This window comes from Clytia hemisphaerica, unplaced genomic scaffold (assembly GCF_902728285.1).
Source record: "Clytia hemisphaerica strain Z4C2 unplaced genomic scaffold, Clytia hemisphaerica genome assembly, whole genome shotgun sequence".
Taxonomy (NCBI): Eukaryota; Metazoa; Cnidaria; class Hydrozoa; order Leptothecata; family Clytiidae; genus Clytia; species Clytia hemisphaerica.
Window position 1 is genome coordinate 368,965 of NW_027103848.1, and position 22,785 is coordinate 391,749.

The window sequence follows — 22,785 nt, forward strand, 5'->3', positions numbered from 1 at the left end:
CCACTATGCGATGCTATTCAAAACGCTCTCTTTGAGAGTGTGTAACAATTGTTTCCATGTAGGAAGAATTTCAAAAGTCAAAGGCCAATTTTATAAAAATGAAAAACACTGACCAGATTTTGTTCTGTCAATTTAACATGTGCCATTAATTCCCCATTGGAGGAGAACATTGCCATGTGACCATTCTCATTTGAATAATTGACCAAGATTTGACCTTCATTGGAGATATTGACAAGTCTTGGGTGTATGCATATTGATGGTCCTTTCAAACTTCGTAATAATTCCCCACTTAAACTGTGCACCAAACAAACTCCCTCTGCAAAAGTAACGAGTCGATAAAATGAGCACTACTTTCACATTTATTATGATGGAGTTTTGAAATTCCGTAGATATCAGGTCTGTTTATAGAAAAGTACCACGTAGCAAGCCTTCGCTCTGTACACTTTTGACAAAATTAGGAAAGAAGTTTAATTTCTTCTTCCTTTTTGGATTTGAATATTTATCATGCGGACAAAACATATACAATTTTTCTACTCTAACTATTGTTCAAATCAGTTTAATACAACTGTTTCAGAAGTCAGTTTGAACCGAGAGAGTCTTTAATATTTTACCAAAACTTGACAGAGGGCTGTGCTGAGACATGTACTACAAATCAGGTGAAAATGGATCACGCTGAATGGATGGGCATTTTGATGTGACAAAATGTACAAACACCAAATCCTCAAGGAGGAAGAATGCACTAAGCCCCCCCCCAAAACATCCATAAGCCAGCAAAATAAGTGTGATTTAATGACAATGATGTCAACATACCCACGGATCCACTAGCAATGATACCAATCGAAGTATTGACGTCAACACACGTGACCGGTAACTCATGCCCAGTGCATATTGCGATCGGTGTTGAACCACTCCCTGAAAAAAATAATGAAATAATATTTGCGCTGGACTGGAAATCGAATGTTTAAATAGAACGCGACTCCGACTCACAGCTTAGTAAATCACTCGCTGATTTTGGCCGTGGCCTGGGATTGAACCTACAATTATTTTAATGCAAGGCGAATTCTCTACCGACTGAGATTCACTACCGGGAATCAAAGCAAACAAGTTATACAAAAACATCCTAAAGTGAGTTCAGCTTACCAGAGTTATCTGAGGGTCCCATCACTTTGTGTCCTTTTTGGTCCCAGATCCATACGAGGACAGTTGCATCCAGTGAACCAGATACAATGATCCCATTATGCATAGTCAGATCATCATCCGAATAAGCGAGACATGTCACAACATCCCAGTGGCCAAACACACATTGCGTCAATTTGCCTGGAAAAGGATGGATAGATTTAGTAGATAGATGGGACACTGAATTAACCAAACAAAAGGAAAAAAATAGTATTTGACTCATAAGTCACAAAAAGAATGATATGATATTATAAATTTGAAAAAAGTACCAAAGTATCTCAGCGTTCAGAAAATTGGGCTTTTATAATCAGCTTTAGGATTACTTTCTGATGAGATTTACTCACGAAAGGAAACATACCCGTCTCCGTTGAGAAGCATTTGAAACTTTTGTCCCAATAACCACAAGCGAAAATGAACTTGTTGTTGGATGCTACTGCAAAACATGATGACGTCACTGTGACGCTTTCATGTAACGGTTCACCGAGTTGACGACGTAATCTTCCTTGATTCGTTTCTGCAGAAAAGGGGGAAATTCTGTGAATGGGTAAATCATGGATTAGTGTATCAAATGAAATGATGAAGTATACAAGTCTGTCTCGCGGGGCGTTATTCAAATCCTGAGAGGACGAAAAAAAGCCCGGATGGTCTGTAGGGTGAAGAAAATGAAATTTGATTCACAACGCTTATCACGCCTTACCTAAAGATGGATCTTGTTCAATCTGGACATTTTTCAATGAATGGTATGATGTTATTGAGCCACCTGTTAAAAAAAAACAACAGTAACAATATGTTAAAAATAAAGTTGATATCTTACCGAAAACACTGGTTTTCCAGATAGGAAAGACTGCTTTTTCCAGATATTTTACGATCTAATCGAGAAATGTAATTTAACAAATCTCCAGGAGAGGCAAATTATACACGGTAGTGTGCCGCCCTTACGAGTAGCGGGCTTAGAGTTCCCGCCAAAAAACAAAATATAATTTCAGTTCCTTAACTTAACAAGAAGTTGAAACTGGAGGGACGAAATACTCACCAAAATTGATCCATTTGTTGACAGAAAAGACTTGATTACATGAAATGGTAATGATGGCTGGCATGCTGGACTTCTTTCCTGTGTATGCGGCTACGTGAGTTACCGGAACTTCCGGAGTCACCGGGAATGATAAAAAGATACCTGAAGGAAAAATGCACAAAGCTACTTTTACCTACATCGATTATTACGGGCAAAGCTGTAAAGTGATGTAATTTTATTAGATTTTGTTCCATAATTTCAAGAGCTTAAAAAATTGAAAACTAGATACTGCATAGATAAGCTTAAATTCAGTTAACCACTGATAGCATTACATTTAGAGGGTGAAGATGGTATGGTTGAAATCTTACTTTTATGCGGTTCTTGGATTTCTTCCTGAATTTGTAAAAAATGATAAGAAATCTTATTTTACACACATTCACTGGTAAATTTTTTAAATAAAAGATGACGAAAGAAATTATCCTTTTTGGTGTTTTAAAGTAATCTGATGTAATCTGATGCAATCCTATTCCTAATCCCTACAGCGTTAAAGTTTCAACTAACAGGATGGTAGGTAGTGAAATGGTGAATTTTGCCAGAATTACATTAGTTGCTGTTCTCATCTTATAACCAACTTTTTTTCTAATTTCTGTCAATTGCCAAAATAAGTTCTCGCCTTCCCCTTTTTAAGCTAAGCTCACTATATCTGATAGAGACAAAAAATAATTCGATAAAGATGGAATATATTCTCATAATCAAGAGAGAATTATACCTTGGTGTTGTTACGTGGCGGATGGGGCGTATTCAATATTTGATGTGGCGTTTGACCAAAACTTTTGATTTGTTGCATCAACGCCTTAAACGGAGAGAGAAGAATTTAATTTTCAGCTAACACCATTCGATAACAATTTGTTTAGTAAATTTCCAAGCAAATTGTCCAATCTAACGTACATGGGATTAGTAGAACAGAAGGTGTTTAAAAAACGGTTTTCTGATTGTCGATGACTTCGACAGAAATCCTTAGAACAGTTTTCTTTGACCTTATTTTGGTCTCAACTCTTCATACAACCCGATAGATTTGACTTGATCATCTTTTGAAAAGTCAGAAGAAAATGACAACTTGTGTACCTCTTTGGTAACATTATCAGTGACAGCATCCAAGTTGACGCTCCCTTCGTATGTCAGATGGTAAAAAACGTTCGCCGAATGTTCTGCTTCTTTGCCTGCAGGTGAGAAACGATCAAATAAGATGTATTGATTGCTGTATAATTTATTGCTCACGCGGTAAAGTTAAAAAATCGACCAAGATTCAAGAGTAAATGGCTAATTTCGCTAACTTTTTCAGCTGCTGCTGGCTGTTGAGGGTAAACAGCATTTTCAGAAAAAAATTATACCTTTTTGTTTGTAGCCAAAGATGAGGTCTATCCATTTGTGGAGGTTATTGGACACATAATCTGACTCCAGTCCCTGAAAAGAAGAGTAAAATATCAAATACAAGTGATGCCAAGGAAAGTTCAGGCTATACCGGCACTCCCCACCCCCCTCGCTACTCCGGCAGACAAATATTCAGCTTAATCAAAGTACTTCTGTTCGAAAGCGTTTCAATTTTTTGCCGGGAAACGTTAGTAGTTTTAACGGAAATTCGACCGCTTGGAATTTGATGGAAGTTGACTACTGAGGCCCCTGTGGCTTACTTAAAATGCCTTCAATTTGTATGTACCAATCAACGCAGAATTTCACGTAGAATCCAAAAGGGCAATAAAAAGCTACCTCTTAGATGCAAAAAACCCGGCGGTAGACAAGAAATTTTCACAAACCTCTCTATGTATTTGAATGAAATGTTCAGGTGTTTTGGCCCATGGTGGAAGTTCAACGTGATTAATTTGCCTGCCATCTTCACCTTCACCCCATACAAACTAAAAAGCAGAAAATAAAATGTTGGGAAAAACTGAATTTAGCTGCAGTGTACAAATCTTTCAATAAAGTAAAGACTTAGAGCAAGATGAACAGTATTCCATACAAAAAAACCTTTTGTTATAAAATCAAACCTTATTAGAATTGCGGAATAAATCTGGAAGGTAGAACAATTCTGGAATCAGCTCCTAAAGCAAGATAAGATAACGATAGATAGTATTTTAAAATGAAAGATATTAAGGTAGGGGAAGGCCATTAACGTTAGGAAAAAATTCATTTTGTACTATATTGAATATTTTCACTATTTCAACTCTATAAAAAGTTAAATATTACAGCATGGCTTCGTAGCTACCCTATATCTCGCCTAGAAACCAATTTAAATCAAAATCTTTTATTTTTCTCTTTATCAAATTATTCATTAAATTCTCATCGTTTCCTAGTGCAATTTCTGGTTTAAATAAAAGACCTAAACCTGTCTGGCCAAAATGGTTGCTATGGAGCCTGTCACATTCGTGGAAATTATCCAAAATCTTTAGGCTTCCTACCTCAATCAGTATTTCTAGAAAAAAAATGGAGTTCAGAAGCCCAACCACTTAACTTTTGAAAAGGTTTTTGAAAAAGCAAGCCACGTAGAAAAGAAAGGGAAATGTTCTTTTTTACCTTAACATCCGAAGTATCTCGTTGACAATTATCCCAAGCCCGTTTGATGGATGAGAAAGTGCGGAGTGGATGATCAAACTTGCCACCTTGTAAACTCAAGAACAATGAAGCGAATGGTTCCTAAAGAGTAAGAGCCGATTCAATTGTAAATACAGCGAGGTAAATACAGCGAGGTAAATTGTGGCGAAAGTCTAGTATCTATATATGATTAGCATGAAACGTTCCGTCTGAAACGGAAAATGGATTTTATATATAGAAAATTAGCATTTATTATTTTAGGAATTTTGATGAATTATGCAAAATTTCGAGACGGAAATCCGTCTTAGACGGGAGAACTTCAAACACTATAAGTAACATTTAAGATTAACAATGTGCTCTTACAAACTTAACCAAGAGTAGCACATAATCTGACATAATCTTGAAAACAGAGTTTTTTTTCTGTTGTGTTTTTGTTTTGTTTTTCGTCAATCTCTATTTTTTTCCTTATAACATTTTTTAAACCATCTGCCGTTTTTGCATTTTATATAATGCCCTTTTTCTACACTGAAAGTGATTATTAATTGCTTTTCTTTTGTCTTTTTATCACCTGCACTTTGATTACGGGTGTGATTATCATTACATTTGTGTTCGAGTATTTTCTACCTAATTACTTTTTATCAAATCTTTTTTTTTCTATAATGTCTTGTCGTATCTTTTTTACTATTTTATGTGTATGTTGGAGCTACATCTGTAAGGTTTGTTTTGGTTTTGGATTTGTCGAACCGGATGGCTTGATATGGGAATAAGTCTACAGCAGTATAGAGCGTGCGTTGGAAATTTTAACTCTTGCAAATATCTTTTCGGGAGAGTAAGCCTGAGTCTATGTATTAATCTTATGTTTTGGGGGTTACCAAATCTTCTCCCCTATCGTTTCCATCTTTTCTGGTTACAATATTTTTATACACTTTTTCAGCTTAGCCTTCTCCTTTTGGCAGGAGATATTGAGTCTAACCCGGGGCCGAGAGAGAAAGATAACACCTTATCAATTTCTCATTGGAATCTAAACAGCGTTTGGGTTAATAAATTTTCAAAGATTGCTCAAATTACTGCCTTTCTGAGTGCTCACAAGTTTGATATCTTCTGCGTTGGTGAGTCGTTTCTCGATTCTTCTATCGAGAGCGATGATTCGAGGTTGAAGATAGAAAATTATGAGTTGCTCAGATGTGATCACCCATCTAACTCAAAAATAGGTGGTGTTTGTCTTATTTATAGAGAGGGTCTTTCTGTTGATAGAAGGCCTGAGTTGTCTTCTCTTGACGAGTGCCTTGTTTGTGAAGTTAAATCTGGTTCGAAAAAACTTCTTCTTTGTCTTCTCTACCGAACTCCTAGTCAAAATGCAGAAGAATTTTCTGCATTTAAACAAAAATTGGAGGAAACTATCAGAAAAATTTATAATGTTTCTCCTACTTTAGCTATTTTTCTCGGTGACTTTAACGCAAGAAACTCAGTTTGGTGGACTGGTGATATCACAAATTCTCAGGGAGAGGGACATTAGCGAGTTAGCTTCACAATATGGGTTACATCAACTGATTGATGAGCCGACTCATCTTCGTCCTGGGTGTTCTCCTTTTTGCATTGATCTTATTTTTTCATCTTCGCGGACTCCTATTTTAGACTCCGGGGTTTTACCTTCACTTAATCCACGTTGCCACCACCAGATACCCTTCGTAAAACTAAACTTTCAAACTACATTCCCTCCAGCCTATAAACGCAAGATTTGGGACTTTTCTCGTGCTGATGAGAGGGGAATCGTGCTTGCCCTGAATGCCATTGATTGGGAAACCTCCTTTCTGGGACTCAACGTAGAAGATCGTGTTTCCCTTCTCTCTGAATATATACTTAATATTTTTTCTAATTTTGTTCCAAATAAAACTATCACCATCAGAGACAAAGATGCGTTATGGATGACTCCTGAGATAAAGCAGATGCTTTTGGATAAGGCTAAGATATATCGTCGTTGGAGAAAATGGGGAAATCCTTTAGATGGTCAGGCACTTGTTGACATGGTTGACAGGTGTAGATTGGCCATCAAGACTGCCAAGGATAACTATTTTTCTCGTCTTGGCAACTCTTTAAATGATCCAAACATAGGAAGTAAGAAATACTGGTCTACTCTGAAGCAGTTTCTGAACGTACGTAAAACCCCGAAAATTCCACCTATTCGAAATGAAAGAAACGTCCTTGTAAGCGATGTTTCTGAGAAGGCCGATATTTTCAACTCTTTTTTTTCAAACCAATGCTCACTTATCGATACTGGCAGTGTTTTGCCACCTGAACAATTTCTTACTAACTCCAGACTCGATAATCTTGTATTTGAAGAAGAAAAAATCGAGTCTATTATTAATTCTTTGAATGTTAACAAGGCCCATGGGTGGGATAATATTTCTACTCGTATGGTCAGAATCTGTGGTAAGTCTCTAGTAAAACCTTTGCTTAGTATATTTAATCTTTCTATCAACTCTGGCATCTTCCCATCACAGTGGAAGAAAGGAAACGTGGTTCCTGTCTATAAAAAGGGAGACAGGAGCATAGCCAAAAACTACAGACCAGTGTCTCTTCTTCCTGTGTTTGGAAAAATATATGAAAAGTGTATTTATGATACACTTTACAGATATTTTGAAAATAACAACTTATTTTCTCCTTGTCAGTCTGGTTTTCGGGAGGGGGATTCCTGCATTTCTCAGTTGTTATCCATAACGCATGATATTTATACAGGGTTTGACAAAGATCCTTCTCTAGATACCAGGGGGGTGTTTTTAGATATTTCAAAGGCATTCGATCGGGTGTGGCACGATGGGTTACTCTTTAAACTCAAATCTTATGGGGTGACTGGACCGTTACTTTCCTTAATTCGCAGCTTTCTTGACGATAGGCATCAGAGAGTTGTGTTGAATGGGAAAACATCTGAGTGGAAGCGAATCAATGCAGGGGTACCTCAAGGCTCGATTCTTGGTCCATTGTTCTTCTTAATTTATATTAATGATCTTCCAGAAAACCTTGAGTCAAAACCCAAGATCTTTGCTGACGATACCTCTTTATTCTCTCTTGTGATTGATCAACTCTTGAGCCTTGATGTACTTAACAGAGATCTCTCCAGGATAACTGATTGGGCTCATCAATGGAAGATGTCTTTTAACCCTGACCCATCTAAGCAAGCTGTTGAAGTCTATTTTACCTGTAGACTCACTCCTCCTAATGCTCCAGTAATATCCTTTAATAACTCTAATATCGCGACCAGTGAGTACCAGAAACATCTTGGTTTAATCTTAGATTCAAAACTTTCTTTTGATCGCCATCTAGATGAGAAGATACAAAAGGCCAATAAAGGAATTGGTCTTATTAACCGACTTCGCAAGCATGTGCCTAGGAGATCTCTACTAACCATTTATAAATCTTTCATTAGGCCTCATCTTGATTATGGTGATATCGTATATGACCGCCCAGGAAATGCTACCTTTGTGCAGAAGCTTGAATCTATTCAATATAATGCCTGCCTTGCTATAACAGGCTGTTTTCGTGGAACGTCTCAAGAAAAACTATATTCAGAACTTGGTCTTGAAAGTCTTGCTAACAGGCGCTTTGCTAGAAGAATGACATTCTTCTATGGAATTATTAACAATTTAGCCCCTTCGTATTTACGTAACTACCTGCCAGTAAGACTTACAGCACCAGGTGGCCTTAGAACAAGAAATCCTATTTATCCTCTTAATATACGAACTGAACGTTTCCGTAACACTTTTTTTCCGTACTGCATATCTCAGTGGAATGTTCTGGGAGGTAATATACGAGATCTACCTTCAATTAAAACTTTCAAAAAAGCAATCTATGAATTTTTGAGACCCAAGCAATCCCATGTTTTTGATGTTCCTGACATTCAAGGAGTGATCTTTCTTAATCGACTTCGGGTCGGTTTCAGCCATCTCAACGAGCATAAATTTAGACATGGCTTCCGCGACACTTTAGACCCTTTCTGTGGTTGCCGAACTAACTCTGTTGAAAACACTCAACACTTTCTTCTGCACTGCTCTATATATTCCCATGCAAGACAATCTTTGTTCGACAAACTTCAGACCCTAGGCATTATTTTTCATCCGCCACTTAACCCTCCTTTTTTCTGTCGGCTTTTATTATATGGGGATGAAAGTTTGACTTCAAATCTAAATAAATCTATTCTTTGTTCTGTTGTTGAATTTCTTAACGAAACTGGAAGGTTTAGCGGTGCTTTATTTTAGGCTTTTACCTAACAACTGTAGCTTCCTTCTCCAAGATTTTTTCTTTTGATTTTCTTTATTTACTTATTTATTTATTTTTTACATAGTCTAGTACCTCTGGCGATATAACGTTAGTTCCTAGCGGGGGGAGGGACTATATTTTATGTTTAAGTAATGTTTTGTAATTTATGTTCGTAGTGTACACGTGTCTTTGTTTCAATAAAGAAAAAAAAAAAAAAAAAAAAAAAAAAAAAAAAAAAGAGTAGCACGTACTGCAGCTTCTTAAAGGTTTGACAGATAGACGTTGTATTTTAGATAATTTTATTGCCTTTTATTATCCCAACCCGTCGAATGTGTAAATGTCACTAAATTCAAATTTATTCAAATGCTAAAAATAGTTTGGAATAGAGTTTTAACGGGACTTTGTTTCGTTTGTTTTAGAGGCAGCATAAAAATGCCATGCACCGAGGATATAATATCCTTACCAGTACCCTTCAAAAGATAACCGGGCCGCTAAGGGTTGATAGGTGTATCCTTACCAGTCTGACAAGCCAGTTGAGGACAAATCCACCAGTGGAATAATGAGTGCCATAGTGAAACGGTGGTACACCATCGGTATCATCCCATGAGTTGAAACGTTCGATGAATTGACCCAAACGGAATGGGTTCAATGCTCCAATAGGCTGTAAGAAAAAGCAACTTGCAAGTTAGAATTTGTATTTGTTTTGTAGAGGGTTTACCTTTATAATTTAAAAGGTTTAGATGTAAGCAAACTCACGAATGTGGAGGAAGAGGAAGACATGCGAAAGAAAAACACAGTAGACTTTCACTAATTCAAGCTTCTATTATTCGATTTTTTTATTGAGATAATTCTCAATTAGTGTTAAGGTGAAAATCTCATAAAATCTTTCTATAGTTCGAATCTTTCTGTAATTCGATTAAATAAGATTTCCCTTTTCAAGTTCGAATTAGCGAGTTTTAACTCTAACAACAGTTTTCTAGTGAACATTGGAAATATGTATTCTCACCTTTGACAGATCACGATAGACGGAAGGATCTTTCAAGTTGATGTTTTGACTTTCGTAGTCTTGTAGAACCCACGGGAACACAAAATACTGACTCAAATCATTATACGTGCGCCCTGATGCATGAAAAAGAATTAAGATATATTTTTTATAAAGAAAGGAGGCACGCCTCTATACTTGCAAAGCATCGTATGGCGCCAGGAGAAAGTTTTTGTTCTTTTGTTTAGAAATGCTGTGTAAACAAATAGTAGGAGATTGGGTACTAGACTAAATTATGATTACATGGAGCTGTGCATCAAACAATACAATAAACTGATGAATTTACAACCCAAAAGGAGCTAGAATTGAATCTTCTATAGGAAATGAAACTATGTCACAACATTTTCACATCTCGAACGCGTGAACCACCTTGTTTTAATACAGCTTCTTGATTACAAGGATAATGTACTTCCATAGCATTGGACCTATCGTATGGTCCGTAAGCGTGGCATTGGGCATATCGTAAGGCTTTTTTGTTGCCTGGGAAAGGTAGAGGATTTAGCCTGGGATTTTGTCTTAGTATTATGTGGAAAGTTTCATTACTTATAAAATATTTTCAATTTTGTTTTGTTTGTCAGATCAGAAACAAAATTACCAGCAACAGTGTTCAAGAACACAAGATATTCGAAGTTAGAGATTTCTTTGTTTTGCCATCGATGTAACATGTTGGACTTCATAAACAAGGCACGTGGGGATGCCAAAGACGTCCCTCTGAGAAGAGAATAATGAGAAGAAATGGATCAATATTCACCATAACAAATTTTTCTTGATAAAAAAAACTCCTAGCCGTGTCATTAAATTTGATGGGCTATATCCATGGTTTAAATTGCTCAAAATCTCTTGAGTTAATATTTTGCCCCTGATAAGGACCAACGTATGAGAAAATCATACGAGCCAGATGTTCAGCTTCAATTTAAAAATGAAAGAATTATTTCTTACCTGGTTATGGGTAGACTAAAGAGAGGTCCGATACCAACAGGTGGCAAAATTTGCACAATCTTCTTTACAATCTCGTGTGATTCGAATGAAAACATGAAACTTCCTTTAAAAAAGAAAATTGAAGTCATTAGGATAAATCAGTGCCATCGATAAAGTGCAGGCACCTGTCTACCGATCATTACTAATACTAATTGTTAAGTATCAAGACATGTTTACATAGCACCTGATGTTAATCTAAGTACTCTTAGGTTCCAAATAAACGAACCCCCCCCCCCCCCCGCTTGTTAATTTTCCAACCCCCTGACCTTATTAGTCTCCCCTCCCCCCGTTTATTAATTTTTAAGAATCTTTTCAGCTGTCAAAGAGAAGGTCCCTTATTTTTCTCTAAATAGCCTGACTTTGGCCTATATTTACCTTATTTTTGGGTTTTCAGAAGTACAATTTCCAACAACCCCCTCGGCAATTAGGTCCCCCCGTTTATTAAGATCTCGAAAATTTTCCAATCCCCCCTCGTTTATTTGGAACCTAAGAGTAAGTATCTATCGACCACCAAGCCGACGTAACAGTAAATAGTTTTTCGTTTTTCGCTATAGAAATCGGATGTGTACGTCTATAGACCCACGAAAACTTAAACCCAATCAATCAGGGTTCATAGTTGTGTATTTGCATTTTCATTCCTTGAAGCGAATGCCGTTCAACATCACGATCACGAGTTCCATGATTCTGAGACCATGCTCAGACGTTAAGTTTTCGTATCGCTCCGGCGCTCCGGTATGGTTTCCGTTACGGATCGAGCGTGTTCATATTGGTTTTAGAACTACGAAAATCTGATACTTACTTCGATTGGCGAGGAAGATTTCGATGGCTTTATTTTGCAGAAGGTATCTTCTCGAGTAAATGGCGACGATGTTGACGAAGGAACATTTGATGTTCAAACAATCATTGTACATCAAAATCTGAAAAAAGTATTCAAAATTTACAATTTAATTAAAAGGTAATTTCTCTTTGAAAAAATTCTGAACACAACGTTCCCATGAGCAGTAGAGTTTATACAGTTCATGGCATATATGGGTTCTAAGATTGACTAAAGTTGACCATCTAGCCAAACCTGTTGATCTAATTTCTTCATATCTTCTGAATCTTCATCAGCTGTATAGTAAATTGAATCATTGGTTATTGCCAGTGTTCCTGGGATAGCTGCTCCTGGTGAAATGACTAGACAATCAGCGGTCAACAGTATACTGCTTTGTTGTTGTTGCTGGTAAAAATGTTGCTTGTCGTCTAAAAAATGCAATAAGAAAGAAAAATTCACGTATATATTATGTCAAAATATAGTATTCTGTTCTTAAAAAACAACGAGTGTTCTTATAGTCTTACTTATAACTCACAATATGGAATGGCACAGGGTACTTCCAATACTCGCGTCATATTTTTTACCATCTAATTTTTTATCTTGAGTTACCCTAAGAATTAAGACCCCTTTGGCCGCCCTGATTACACAACTTTCTAACTGCAGGACTACATCAATAAGGATCAGCCTTTAAAACAACAAAACATAAGCGCCAAAGAGAGCCGGTGTAAAAAGTTCCGGTAAAGTATTCAATGCTAGAATAGACCTTTTCATGAATTACTTCACGAACATCACTTGCCTCGTATTCAAACAATTACCATGGTGATTATGTCTCTTGAGACATTAAATGATTTTTTTATGAATAGGAAGTAAGCTGTAAGAAAATCCGCTGGGAGTTAATCACCATGAAATTAATTTCAAAACGAGGCAAGTGATGTTCGTAACGTAATTTATGAAAAGGTCTATTCAGTTTGAATTTAGTATAAAAATATGAAAATGAAATTAAACAAACCATTCAGTTTAAATTTAACATAAAAATATGAAAATGAAATTAAACAAACCATGAGTAGTGTCCAGATCCTCATCATCTTCAGACTCGGAGAAGAAAGCAGATTCATCATGAGCTTGTTGTGGTTGTTGCTGTTGTGAATTCTTGTTTTCTACTGTCTTCTTGGTGTACAAGTGATATTTCAACGGTGGTGGCTTATCCGGTGGGATTTCTAGTGGTTTTAAAGAAAAGTTGAAAATGATTTAAGATCATTGTTCCAAGCCCTGGTCGTTATACTGGAAGTGTAAGCATGTATTTCCTGACAAAAAGGGCTTTGTAAAATTTCTAGTATCCGAAGGTTAGAAAGATTTAGCAGGTCTTCAAATATCGAAAGTGTGATATTAAATGCCTCCTTAGTCTAAATCGCAGACCTCCAAAAAACCGCATGTTGCACAAGGAGCGCGAATCCGTTAGTGGATGCCAGCAGCCTAAGGGCTCCTCTGACCTTAGTTAACAACAAATGCATATCAATTTTATAGCAGTCAATGCATTTAATTACGCTTAGATTTCAAAAGTATATAATGCTAATATCCGAAACAAGTCAAACTATTGAAGAGTCTATTCAGAAAAAATGATTTCTTAAGGGCCAGGGGATCTTGAACTAATATGGTTGTTTATACTCTAAAAATCTCTTTGGAAGCAACCAAGTTAGACGCTTATCGAAATACACGTAATACAGTTATTGAAATGAATATATAGATATAATTATATAGTATACTTATAGTTATAAATATAGGTATAATGACATCATAATTTTTACGGGATAATATTAGTTTATGTAACTACAATTTGTCCTATCCACTATTTTTGCTTAGTTTCTTGTTATGCCCAAATTGCTCGTCTAGATAGCATGCTACACTACAAACAAGTGGGACTGACAGGTCCCAGTCAAATAATAAACGAGGAAAGCCGAATGCCGCTACTGCGTACAATGTAGAGGATCCACTATTCGTATATTAAAAAGCAGTATCAGACCCTACACGCCTGAGTTGTTATGCTATAGTGACTTGTGATAAAGACAGAGTCGAGTTATCACGGTAAATGCGTGTGTTCCATAATAATCAATAGGTTTACAACCACTAAACAAGGTTTCGAAAGAATTCTTTATAGAAAGAACGTATTTTCTTTGTTTGCAAGATATAGATAAGAGAATTAAGACCACCATTTGCGATCGCCACATAAAGCATCGCACATCTGATTTCCCGGCTCCCTTCATCCAGCTCGTAGACGAAACTATAGACTGTGAATTGGAGATTGCATACAAGGTAACAGAAAGTGATGATAATTAATGTAATAACAGCTTTTCGTTTTTCCTTGCTCGGTGTTTGTTGCAGTTGTCTGGTTAGATTACCTGGTACAGAACTTCCTTTATTGTTTTCCGGTGAAGTTACACGTCGCGCTTTCTCAAGTTGCACGTACGATAATACGTTAATGATTAATGTTAGAGTTACGAAAAAGATTAACAGTGAGGAGATGTATCGGCCGGTTTGAAAAGCTCCGTTGAAGGTTCTTTGTCCTATAGTTATGTAAATCGGTACGGAGGCAATGATGGCACCAGTCAAAGTTTGAGTGACCAGAAAAACACTCACGTATCTGTTACGGATTACCGCGAACGGCCAACGTAGCGCGATGAAACGTAACGTGGAAATGATCAAAAGTAAATTCACACCAATGTAAAATTGAAATCGATTGAAAGCAAAAAAGGCTAGCAAAAGCAGGCAATCTTTCTTTTGATTATTGATAAAATCATACAATAACAGAGAATTAGCCGAGAATCCAATAGCCGTCAATACATCCCATACGGACAAACAAATAAACAGTTTGGTCACGATACTAAATGGGCGACTTGTTTTGTAGAAACCATAGATCAACATTGCGTTTAAGAGGAAGGATAATAGAGTGACGGTGAAAATGATGACTGCTTGGATTTTCAACGTCTTTGAAGTATCGATCGGTGATGCATAAAGTGTTTGGTTGATTAGCATACATGATATTTGGTGGACTGTCGGTGTGCCCATATCGAAGCGTATCTTTTTAAGTACAGATCTAAATAGATCTCTCCGTATATTAAAGAAACAGCTGTCCAGTTAATTGGTGGTCTGTACTGCCCAAAACTCACGGTCGAACTTGTTTTATTTTCTCAGGCGTCAAAGTTTCTGAAATTCCACGTCGTTTTTCTTACTTCAATTTCAAGGAACCGTTATATGAATTTTGAAGGAGCCATGGATCCTGCGCAGGTGTTTTAAATGATTATCCCGTTTGGATTTTTAGTGTAAATTAGTCAAAATTACTTTCCCAAACATAAGAACTCATGATGAAAACACTTTCACCAATAAACAACTCTTTTTCACTTAGAAAAATAAACACTAATCACAAACAAATCATCAAGAAAGTAGAGCTAAAAATCTCGTAATTAGGAATGTACGCTTCCCTCATAAATTACCAATATTAATATTGATTTCAACTCGCTAACAATAACGAGAGCCAAAGGACAATCAAGAAATTTTCCGAAGGGGTATTACCAGGACTGTCAGTACTGATAACTCATTCACAAGAGACTGTTAGTACATAAACAAAGACATCGAAAAATCGAGCTTTTGAAGAAAAAACACCAGTTGCAAAAATCATCAAGAAGAAAAAACCTGAGTTTGACAGTGGTAGTTTCCTGTCGTAAAAACGCTTACCGCGTTCATTAGTTTATCCTTGGAAGCAACACAACATCAACAAAGATATCTGTAAACTTCGAAGGAGAGGAAATCGTATAAAGGACTGTTAACGAATCAAGATTAATTTGAGAAATAGGATCCCAGGTTCCACATTCACAGGAAAATGTCATATCATAAAGAAATGAACGAAATTTCATGCATGTTTTGGAACCAGTCAATACCATACAATAACTCAATGAACTTTGACAAGAATATGTCTGGGAAAACCATTTTCACTGTAACCGCGCTATCGTTCGTCTTGAACGTGATGTTGATTTATGGTTTCTACAAAACAAGTCGCCCATTTAGTATCGTGACCAAACTGTTCGTTTGTTTGTCCGTATGGGATATCATGACTCCAGTAGGATTTGTAGTTTATGGTACTTTGATGAATTCTTATCACAAAATGAACTGTATTTTGCTTTTGACTTTGTTTTCTACCAGTCAAATCCAGTTTTATTTTGGAGCCTCCTTATTTTTGACTATTTCCACGTTACGCTTCATCGCGTTACGTTGGCCGTTCACGCGCGTACGTAATAGATACGTTTACGTAGCGTTAATTATTCAACTCATGATGGCTACCTTCGTCACATTTCTACCGTTGTTTTTAGTGCTTAAAACTAAGAGAGATGACAGCTTATATTTGTTACTCATGTGTGACTCAGCAAATTTGATTATTTTCAATATTTTAACTCTCATCGTTAACATCTTTTCCTATTCACAGCTTGGAATATCGAAGCGTGTGAAAGATACGGAAAATAGTAATGGTAATACTGCACAGCAGCAACAAGAATCGTTGGCTAGAAAACGAGAAGCGGTCAAAACTTTACTTCTGATAACTTTTTGTTATTTGGCGTGTAACCTGCAACACACAGTATACAATTTTGTGTACTCCTTTGGGAAAGGTAACAGGAAGGTGCGGTATATTTCTTTGTACATCGCAATCGGGAATGGCACACTGAATTCGTTGGTGTATATTCTTCGAACGAAGAAAATTCGCAATGTTTATGTCAAGCTGTTGTGTGTAAGAACAGATGCTCAAATTCATTAAATAGTACAGGCTAGTAGGGAATATAAAAAACTTTGTTGATAGCATATAAAATCATAAAATTCGGGAAAATATGCAATGTAAATTTGAATTAGGAGTAAGACATTAAGCAAACAATCATGACATTCAACGAAAAATGCAATTCGTCTTAAGGATTAATTGGGTGTCTCCAGGACGGGTTCCCAGGATATCATGTCAGTGTCATTAATACTAGCAAGGTTCCCGATGACGGACGAATTTCCTCTAGCCTTCGTTCATGCTGCGGAAATTTTCTACAGACTAAGCGGAAAGCAAGGGAGACTTACCCCGTGTAGTATATCCACTTTGCCTCCAGAAATTCGCTCGAAGCTGATTTTTTTGCTGGGTAAGTCGGGACATAAGATTTCTCTCGGATTCTTTGAAAAATATTCAGGAAAACTTCTTAAGAATTTTAGATTTTTTCTATCTACCCTAATTATTCCGAACCCCCATTTGATAGGTATCCAAGGAGTGGCTAATTAAGAATTAATACGACAGGCTTTCAAAGCAATAAAGATAAGAGCTCGATGTTTGTTGAAAGAAACAATTAACGTGCTGGTATCGTCGCGCCATGTTAAGATTAAAACATTAATTACCTTATCGGGGAAAACTTCGTCGGGGAAAAGTGACGAAATTTTGGACAAGTGACGAATATTTTGCCCGACGAAAATTTTCCCCGGCCTTAATGCGTTTACCAACTACCAGCAAGTGACGAATTTTTCCCTGACGAAAATTTTCCCCGACGAAGTTTTCCCCGATAAGGTATTTTTGAAGTAGTAAGATTCGTGCACATATTCTGCTGTGATAACTTGCACTTTCATTCTTAACTTTTTGTCGTGCGCCGAGCTACAGAAAGCGCCGCGCGTTCCACCGAGAGATAAGGACTGTCGAGGTGTAAACTTGGGTAAGGAGCTTCAACAGAACCGATATTCGATCAACAAAAAGCGAGAAGCAGTTAAGACATTGATCATTGTAACTTTCGTTTACTTAGTACGCAATCTGCAAGTACGCGGTCTCAATTCTCTCGTTTATATCTTGCGAACACAGAAAATACGCAGTTTCTATCGAAAATGATCATTAATATAATTCCAAACAACAAATGATAGAATATCACTAAAATAACGGGCTAAGTTACATTGTAGTTGTGACCAGTGATAAAGTTGAAAGCGATCGTAAGATATTGGTCAATGGTGGCGAAGACCAAAACACTTTTTTGATGAGCAAGAATGACCCACAGGAATAGTTTGCGGCTTCGTTTTACTAGTTGGTAAGTAGAAAGTTAAAGCGAAAGACAGACACGCTGATAAGTATGGCAAACATGTCGGATAGCAATTTCAGTCAATATTGAAAATGTGAAGCTAGAGTGAGAAACAAATGACTGACGTCAATATTGATGAAAGCTTGATACATCGCCATGGTAACAAAGATGTTTCAATTACAAGAAATATGCTAAACGATTCTTCTCACTTTTCAAGGGGTGACAAGTTTTTGTAAGAAGCGCAATGATTGGACGATCAGTAAAAGTAGTTGTTATATTGAGAATCCTATAACTCAATGATGATTCGTGGTTAAAATCTATTCATCCAGTGAAAAAAATCAAAGAATTGACCTTGTAAAAAACATCTCCTCTCACGACCCACACACGTTTACACACTTACCTCACCTACGCGCTTTTTTTTATAAGAATGGTGTAAATCCATTTCATCATGGATATTCTGTTTTGGGAAAATCATCCGAAAATACTCTTACAGCATTCTTAGGTTAGGATCCTAATTCAGACTAGATTTAACATTTAGTACATACGTCTCAAGCATAAAATGGCATTTTTGTGAAAGGAGAGAGCCTTATACTTGGGATTGGGAGTAATGGACTATTTGAAAAAGCCCTAAAAATGGCATTCTTAGCTTGAGTAACAAAATTCCATGATGGTGATATTTTTAATTTTTCGGCCATTTTCATCACGGACATTCTTATAAAGTGTATTGTTATTAAAAAAAGCGTGTACAAGGTGAATAATTCGCAGTAAAATAATACCTTGTTGACTCTATGTATTAACGCATATACACAAAGCTTAATAAGGAGAAAATTAGAGAAGAATGGCTGAAAAGTAATACAGTTTTTGGAGAAGCGTTATGTTATAGTATGCAAGATAGATTGTTGAACCACCAATGAAATTTAAGCCAGCTACTTTGAGTGAAGCTGCTGAAAGATCTGAACACATTGTATAATTTTTAGCTATGTGTTACATAATTTTTTCCAGTTAAAGATTGATGTCGTGGCGTACTACAGCATTGAGTCGGAGTGAATTCAAATTAGATGGTGGTTCTATAACATGGAGAATTTAATGGATATAAATGTATGAAAAACTTGGTGGAGTTGACGCAGAAGGCAAAGTTGATACGAGTGCAGTAGAGATACAAAAGGCGCTTATTGTAAGGATAGCTGAAGAAATTACAAGAATTCTAATATCTCAGACACAGACTATGCTATGGTTTCGTCTTCAATCAAAGAGATATCATGCCTACTTGTTAACCAGTCCATCTACTCTAACACAAATAGCAAGCCCTCATTGGCTCAGCACAGAATAATTTTCGTCGTCACCGCGCTATCCTTCGTCTTGAACGCAATGTTGATCTATGGTTTCTACAAAACAAGTCGCCCATTTAGTATCGTGACCAAACTGTTTATTTGTTTGTCCGTATGGGATGTATTGACGGCTATTGGATTCTCCATAAGCGCTCTAATGACGTCATCAGCAGTAAAAGGACAACATTGTCTCGTATTACTTATTTTCTTTGCGTTTGGACAATTTCAATACTTTTTCGCGGTCGATTTGTTTCTTACGATCTCCGTATTACGTTTTATCGCGCTACGTTGGCCGTTACGTAGAATCCGTTCACGTTACGTGTATTGGGTTGTAATAGCAGAAATAATTATCGGGAATATATGTTCTTTTTCGCCACTCATAGTCGTGTTAAGACAAGGGACGCTGAAAAATGATACTTTCCAAATTTCGAGATACATTTCATCAATTTTGATTGCGTTTGTTATTGTTATCTTAGTCATTAACGTTCTTTCGTATCGACAGTTGGAAAAATCGCGACGGAGAACGAAAAGCACGATCAGTGGGAGCGAAGATATTGACTTAGGTAAACCGACAAAATGTGAATCTTTCGATAAGAAACGTGAGGCAGTTAAAACGTTAATACTGCTCACGCTTTGTTACTTGGTTTGCTATTTACCATACGCGATTTACATGTTTTTCATTGAATTGGATGCAGGCAACAGGACGATTAGGTACAACTTGAAGTACGTAGGAGTAGCAAATGGTGCGTTGAACTCCTTTATTTATATCTTGAGAACGAAAAAGATTCGTAATTTTTATAAAGAAATGTTTTGTACCAAGACAGACCTTGAAAATTTCTAATACCAAATTTGTAAAGTATATTAAATCATCATTACCGTTTTTTAATTATTCTCAAAGAAATAAAATTCTTTACCGGCGCGGTTGGTAGTAAAAAGGTTGCACGATCGTGTTTTTTAAATAATATTTCCCCAATTGGCCTAATTTCTACCAGTAGATAGTTCCTACATAGCTTATCCTATCTCATCACATGATGTTTTTTAATGAGAAACAGCCGTCTGGTACAAATTTATCCTCTAAAGCTATATCTAGATAATATTTGACGCTTTTGGCGCAAAATGAAGTGGAGTAATACTCCAGTGCAGCTGGGAAAGATTACTCTCACATTTTTGAAATCATGGATTCAGGCTAAAGACCTGAATTGAGTAGGCAAACATTGCATCATTTTTTTATTTGAGGGGCTGAAAAGGTCCTCACCCATTTTGAGTCAACTTGAACAGAATTTCTTGGCAAAGAAATAGGGAACTTACAATAACATGCATGCAATATACTTAACGACCAAATGGTTCTTTTAAATTTATCCTCATAAAAGACGATTAAAAATCTTAATTTCTTGATGTTTACAATTTCAATCAAAGGTCACTTAACACAAGAACTAAGAAAGATTGAAGTTTGAAGCAGATGTGACCGACAATATTCACCTTCCTACTATTGAACAGTAAACTGAAGGCTGAAGAACATCAAAAAAATACAACGGTACAATCAAACAAAATTTTTTTCAATAAGGACAAAACGGGGACAAAACAGACAAGAGATGACAGTACAACCGTTCAAATTCTTAACGTGTTTTAGCCGTAACGCTAACGGGACATTTCCGTCACATTATCAGGCGTTTTCGCCCAAAAGTGGTATTTTTTACGTCGAGATTATCATTTTCGCAATAGGGATCATATCAAACATAATGTTAATTTACGCGTTCTACAGAACGAGTCGACCATTTAGCGTCACGACGAGGCTTTTCATCTATTTATCGACATTAGACATTATTGGTATGGTTTGCTTCACGACAAACCTCCTTTTGTTGACTTTTAACGGACGACACATGACGTGTGCTTTATTCCTGTGTATATTTTCGTTTACTCAGTTCGTCATGTTTAACGGGACATATCTCTTTTGCACTATATCCGCGTTACGTTTTATCTCTTTACGTAAGCCTTTTCTACACGTACGCATGAAGTACATATACAGCGTCATTTTTGTGGAGATTTTGATTTCTATTGGAAGTTCTTTTTGGTCATTGCTGTACATCAACAATCAATTACATATCCGGTTCATGCAGACCGCCTCTATAATAGTTTCAACAACTCAGTTATTCTTCGTCAGCTCAACTCTCGTTGTCAACGTATTGTCGTACAATCAGTTGAAAGAAAAAACGACCGTTGTGAAACACAAGAGCAAAGAGGGTGTGGAATTAGGTTATGTTGACCATCATGTTGGAAAAGTAAAGGCGCAAGAGAAACAATCTTCGAGGAATAAACGCGAAGCGGTCAAAACCCTGATTTTCATAACAGTAGCGTATTTGACATGTCATACTCCTTACGTCGTTGTGAATGTTTTCGCGGCCACCGGAAAGTGGGAAAATATGACATTGAGAGGGATTTGCTCTACGCTGGCCGTTTGTAATAGTGGCCTAAACACCTTGATTTATATGTTAAGAACTAAAAAGATTCGACGTGTTTACAAATGGAACAATCATCAATGAAAACGCGTACACACAAAGTTTTGATAACGAAAGTTTTTCTACGAGATCTCTAGCTACCTTAAGGGAACTTATTTTGGCGGAAACTAATTTTGGCGAGCGGCTAAATTTTAAAAAAATTCAATTTTGGCGGGAACTTATTTTGGCGAATAGTGAATTTTTTTAATTTTGGTGGGAACTAATTTTGGCGAATGACAGCGTAAATCTGTTCTATTTTGCCTTATTTTGAGCAATTTTGATGAATTTCAGGGGTTATCTAGACAAGGAAACAAAAAATTTAATTTTGGCGAGAACTTATTTTGGCGAGTGAGCAAAATTTTTAATTTTGGCGGGAACTAATTTTGGCAAATTTTTCCTAAATTCGCCAAATTCGCCAAAATTAGTTCCCGCCAAAATAAGTTCCCTTAAGGTAATTCTTGAAAACTTTAAACAATTAACAATGTATTGTGCCTTTTTTCTAGACTTTTCAAAATACTAGAACCCGACCCTCTCGTATCTAGCTCATGTTTTTTGATATTCTCGATGTTAATACAGTCCAAAAATGATTAAAATGATTACTTGCTCTTCTTGTTATTCCAGCTGAGGGGCCGACAAAAACTTAAACAATAATAGAAATATTAAGAGGAGATCATACCTTCGGCGGATCCAGGCCGCAGAGTAGCTTCAGGATGTGAGGTGCCGTATGGATTTTTGATAGTCCTATACCGTCTTCGGTGCATATCTTCCCAGCGATCCAACTTATAGAATAATGCTTGACCTTGAACCTCTGGCATCGACCACGCACCAAACTCACTTGTTAAAACATCGAAAATCTGAAATCAAAGAGAAATATCAAAGTTCTTTAATTGGGGATAGTGAATGAATTTGTTGTATTATTATACATAACTAGCGAGTGACAGAATACTTAGTAGTGTTCAAACAATTTTTTCTAGAACTTTTGACAAGGGGAGGGGAGATATTTCGGAATCTTAGATTTCTCAA

At 36.6% G+C, this 22,785-nt stretch overlaps 1 protein-coding gene across 1 annotated transcript in view; it reads right to left on the bottom strand.

Moving 5' to 3' along the window:
• The window catches only part of LOC136807550 (lipopolysaccharide-responsive and beige-like anchor protein), a 50,342-nt gene that overhangs the window by 1,996 nt on the left and 25,561 nt on the right, over positions 1-22,785 (bottom strand). Inside the window, exons 31-51 of the mRNA XM_067064135.1 lie at positions 22,439-22,616; positions 12,924-13,082; positions 12,121-12,293; positions 11,851-11,968; positions 11,013-11,115; positions 10,669-10,784; positions 10,038-10,150; positions 9,549-9,692; positions 4,760-4,879; positions 4,234-4,287; positions 4,003-4,101; positions 3,580-3,652; positions 3,314-3,408; positions 2,958-3,041; positions 2,557-2,581; positions 2,210-2,350; positions 1,874-1,936; positions 1,535-1,690; positions 1,141-1,317; positions 811-912; positions 114-316 (exon numbers count right to left, since the gene is read on the bottom strand). Of these exons, the coding sequence (XP_066920236.1) occupies positions 114-316; positions 811-912; positions 1,141-1,317; positions 1,535-1,690; positions 1,874-1,936; positions 2,210-2,350; positions 2,557-2,581; positions 2,958-3,041; positions 3,314-3,408; positions 3,580-3,652; positions 4,003-4,101; positions 4,234-4,287; positions 4,760-4,879; positions 9,549-9,692; positions 10,038-10,150; positions 10,669-10,784; positions 11,013-11,115; positions 11,851-11,968; positions 12,121-12,293; positions 12,924-13,082; positions 22,439-22,616 (2,496 nt within the window). The remainder of the gene's footprint in view (positions 1-113; positions 317-810; positions 913-1,140; positions 1,318-1,534; positions 1,691-1,873; positions 1,937-2,209; positions 2,351-2,556; positions 2,582-2,957; positions 3,042-3,313; positions 3,409-3,579; positions 3,653-4,002; positions 4,102-4,233; positions 4,288-4,759; positions 4,880-9,548; positions 9,693-10,037; positions 10,151-10,668; positions 10,785-11,012; positions 11,116-11,850; positions 11,969-12,120; positions 12,294-12,923; positions 13,083-22,438; positions 22,617-22,785) is intronic.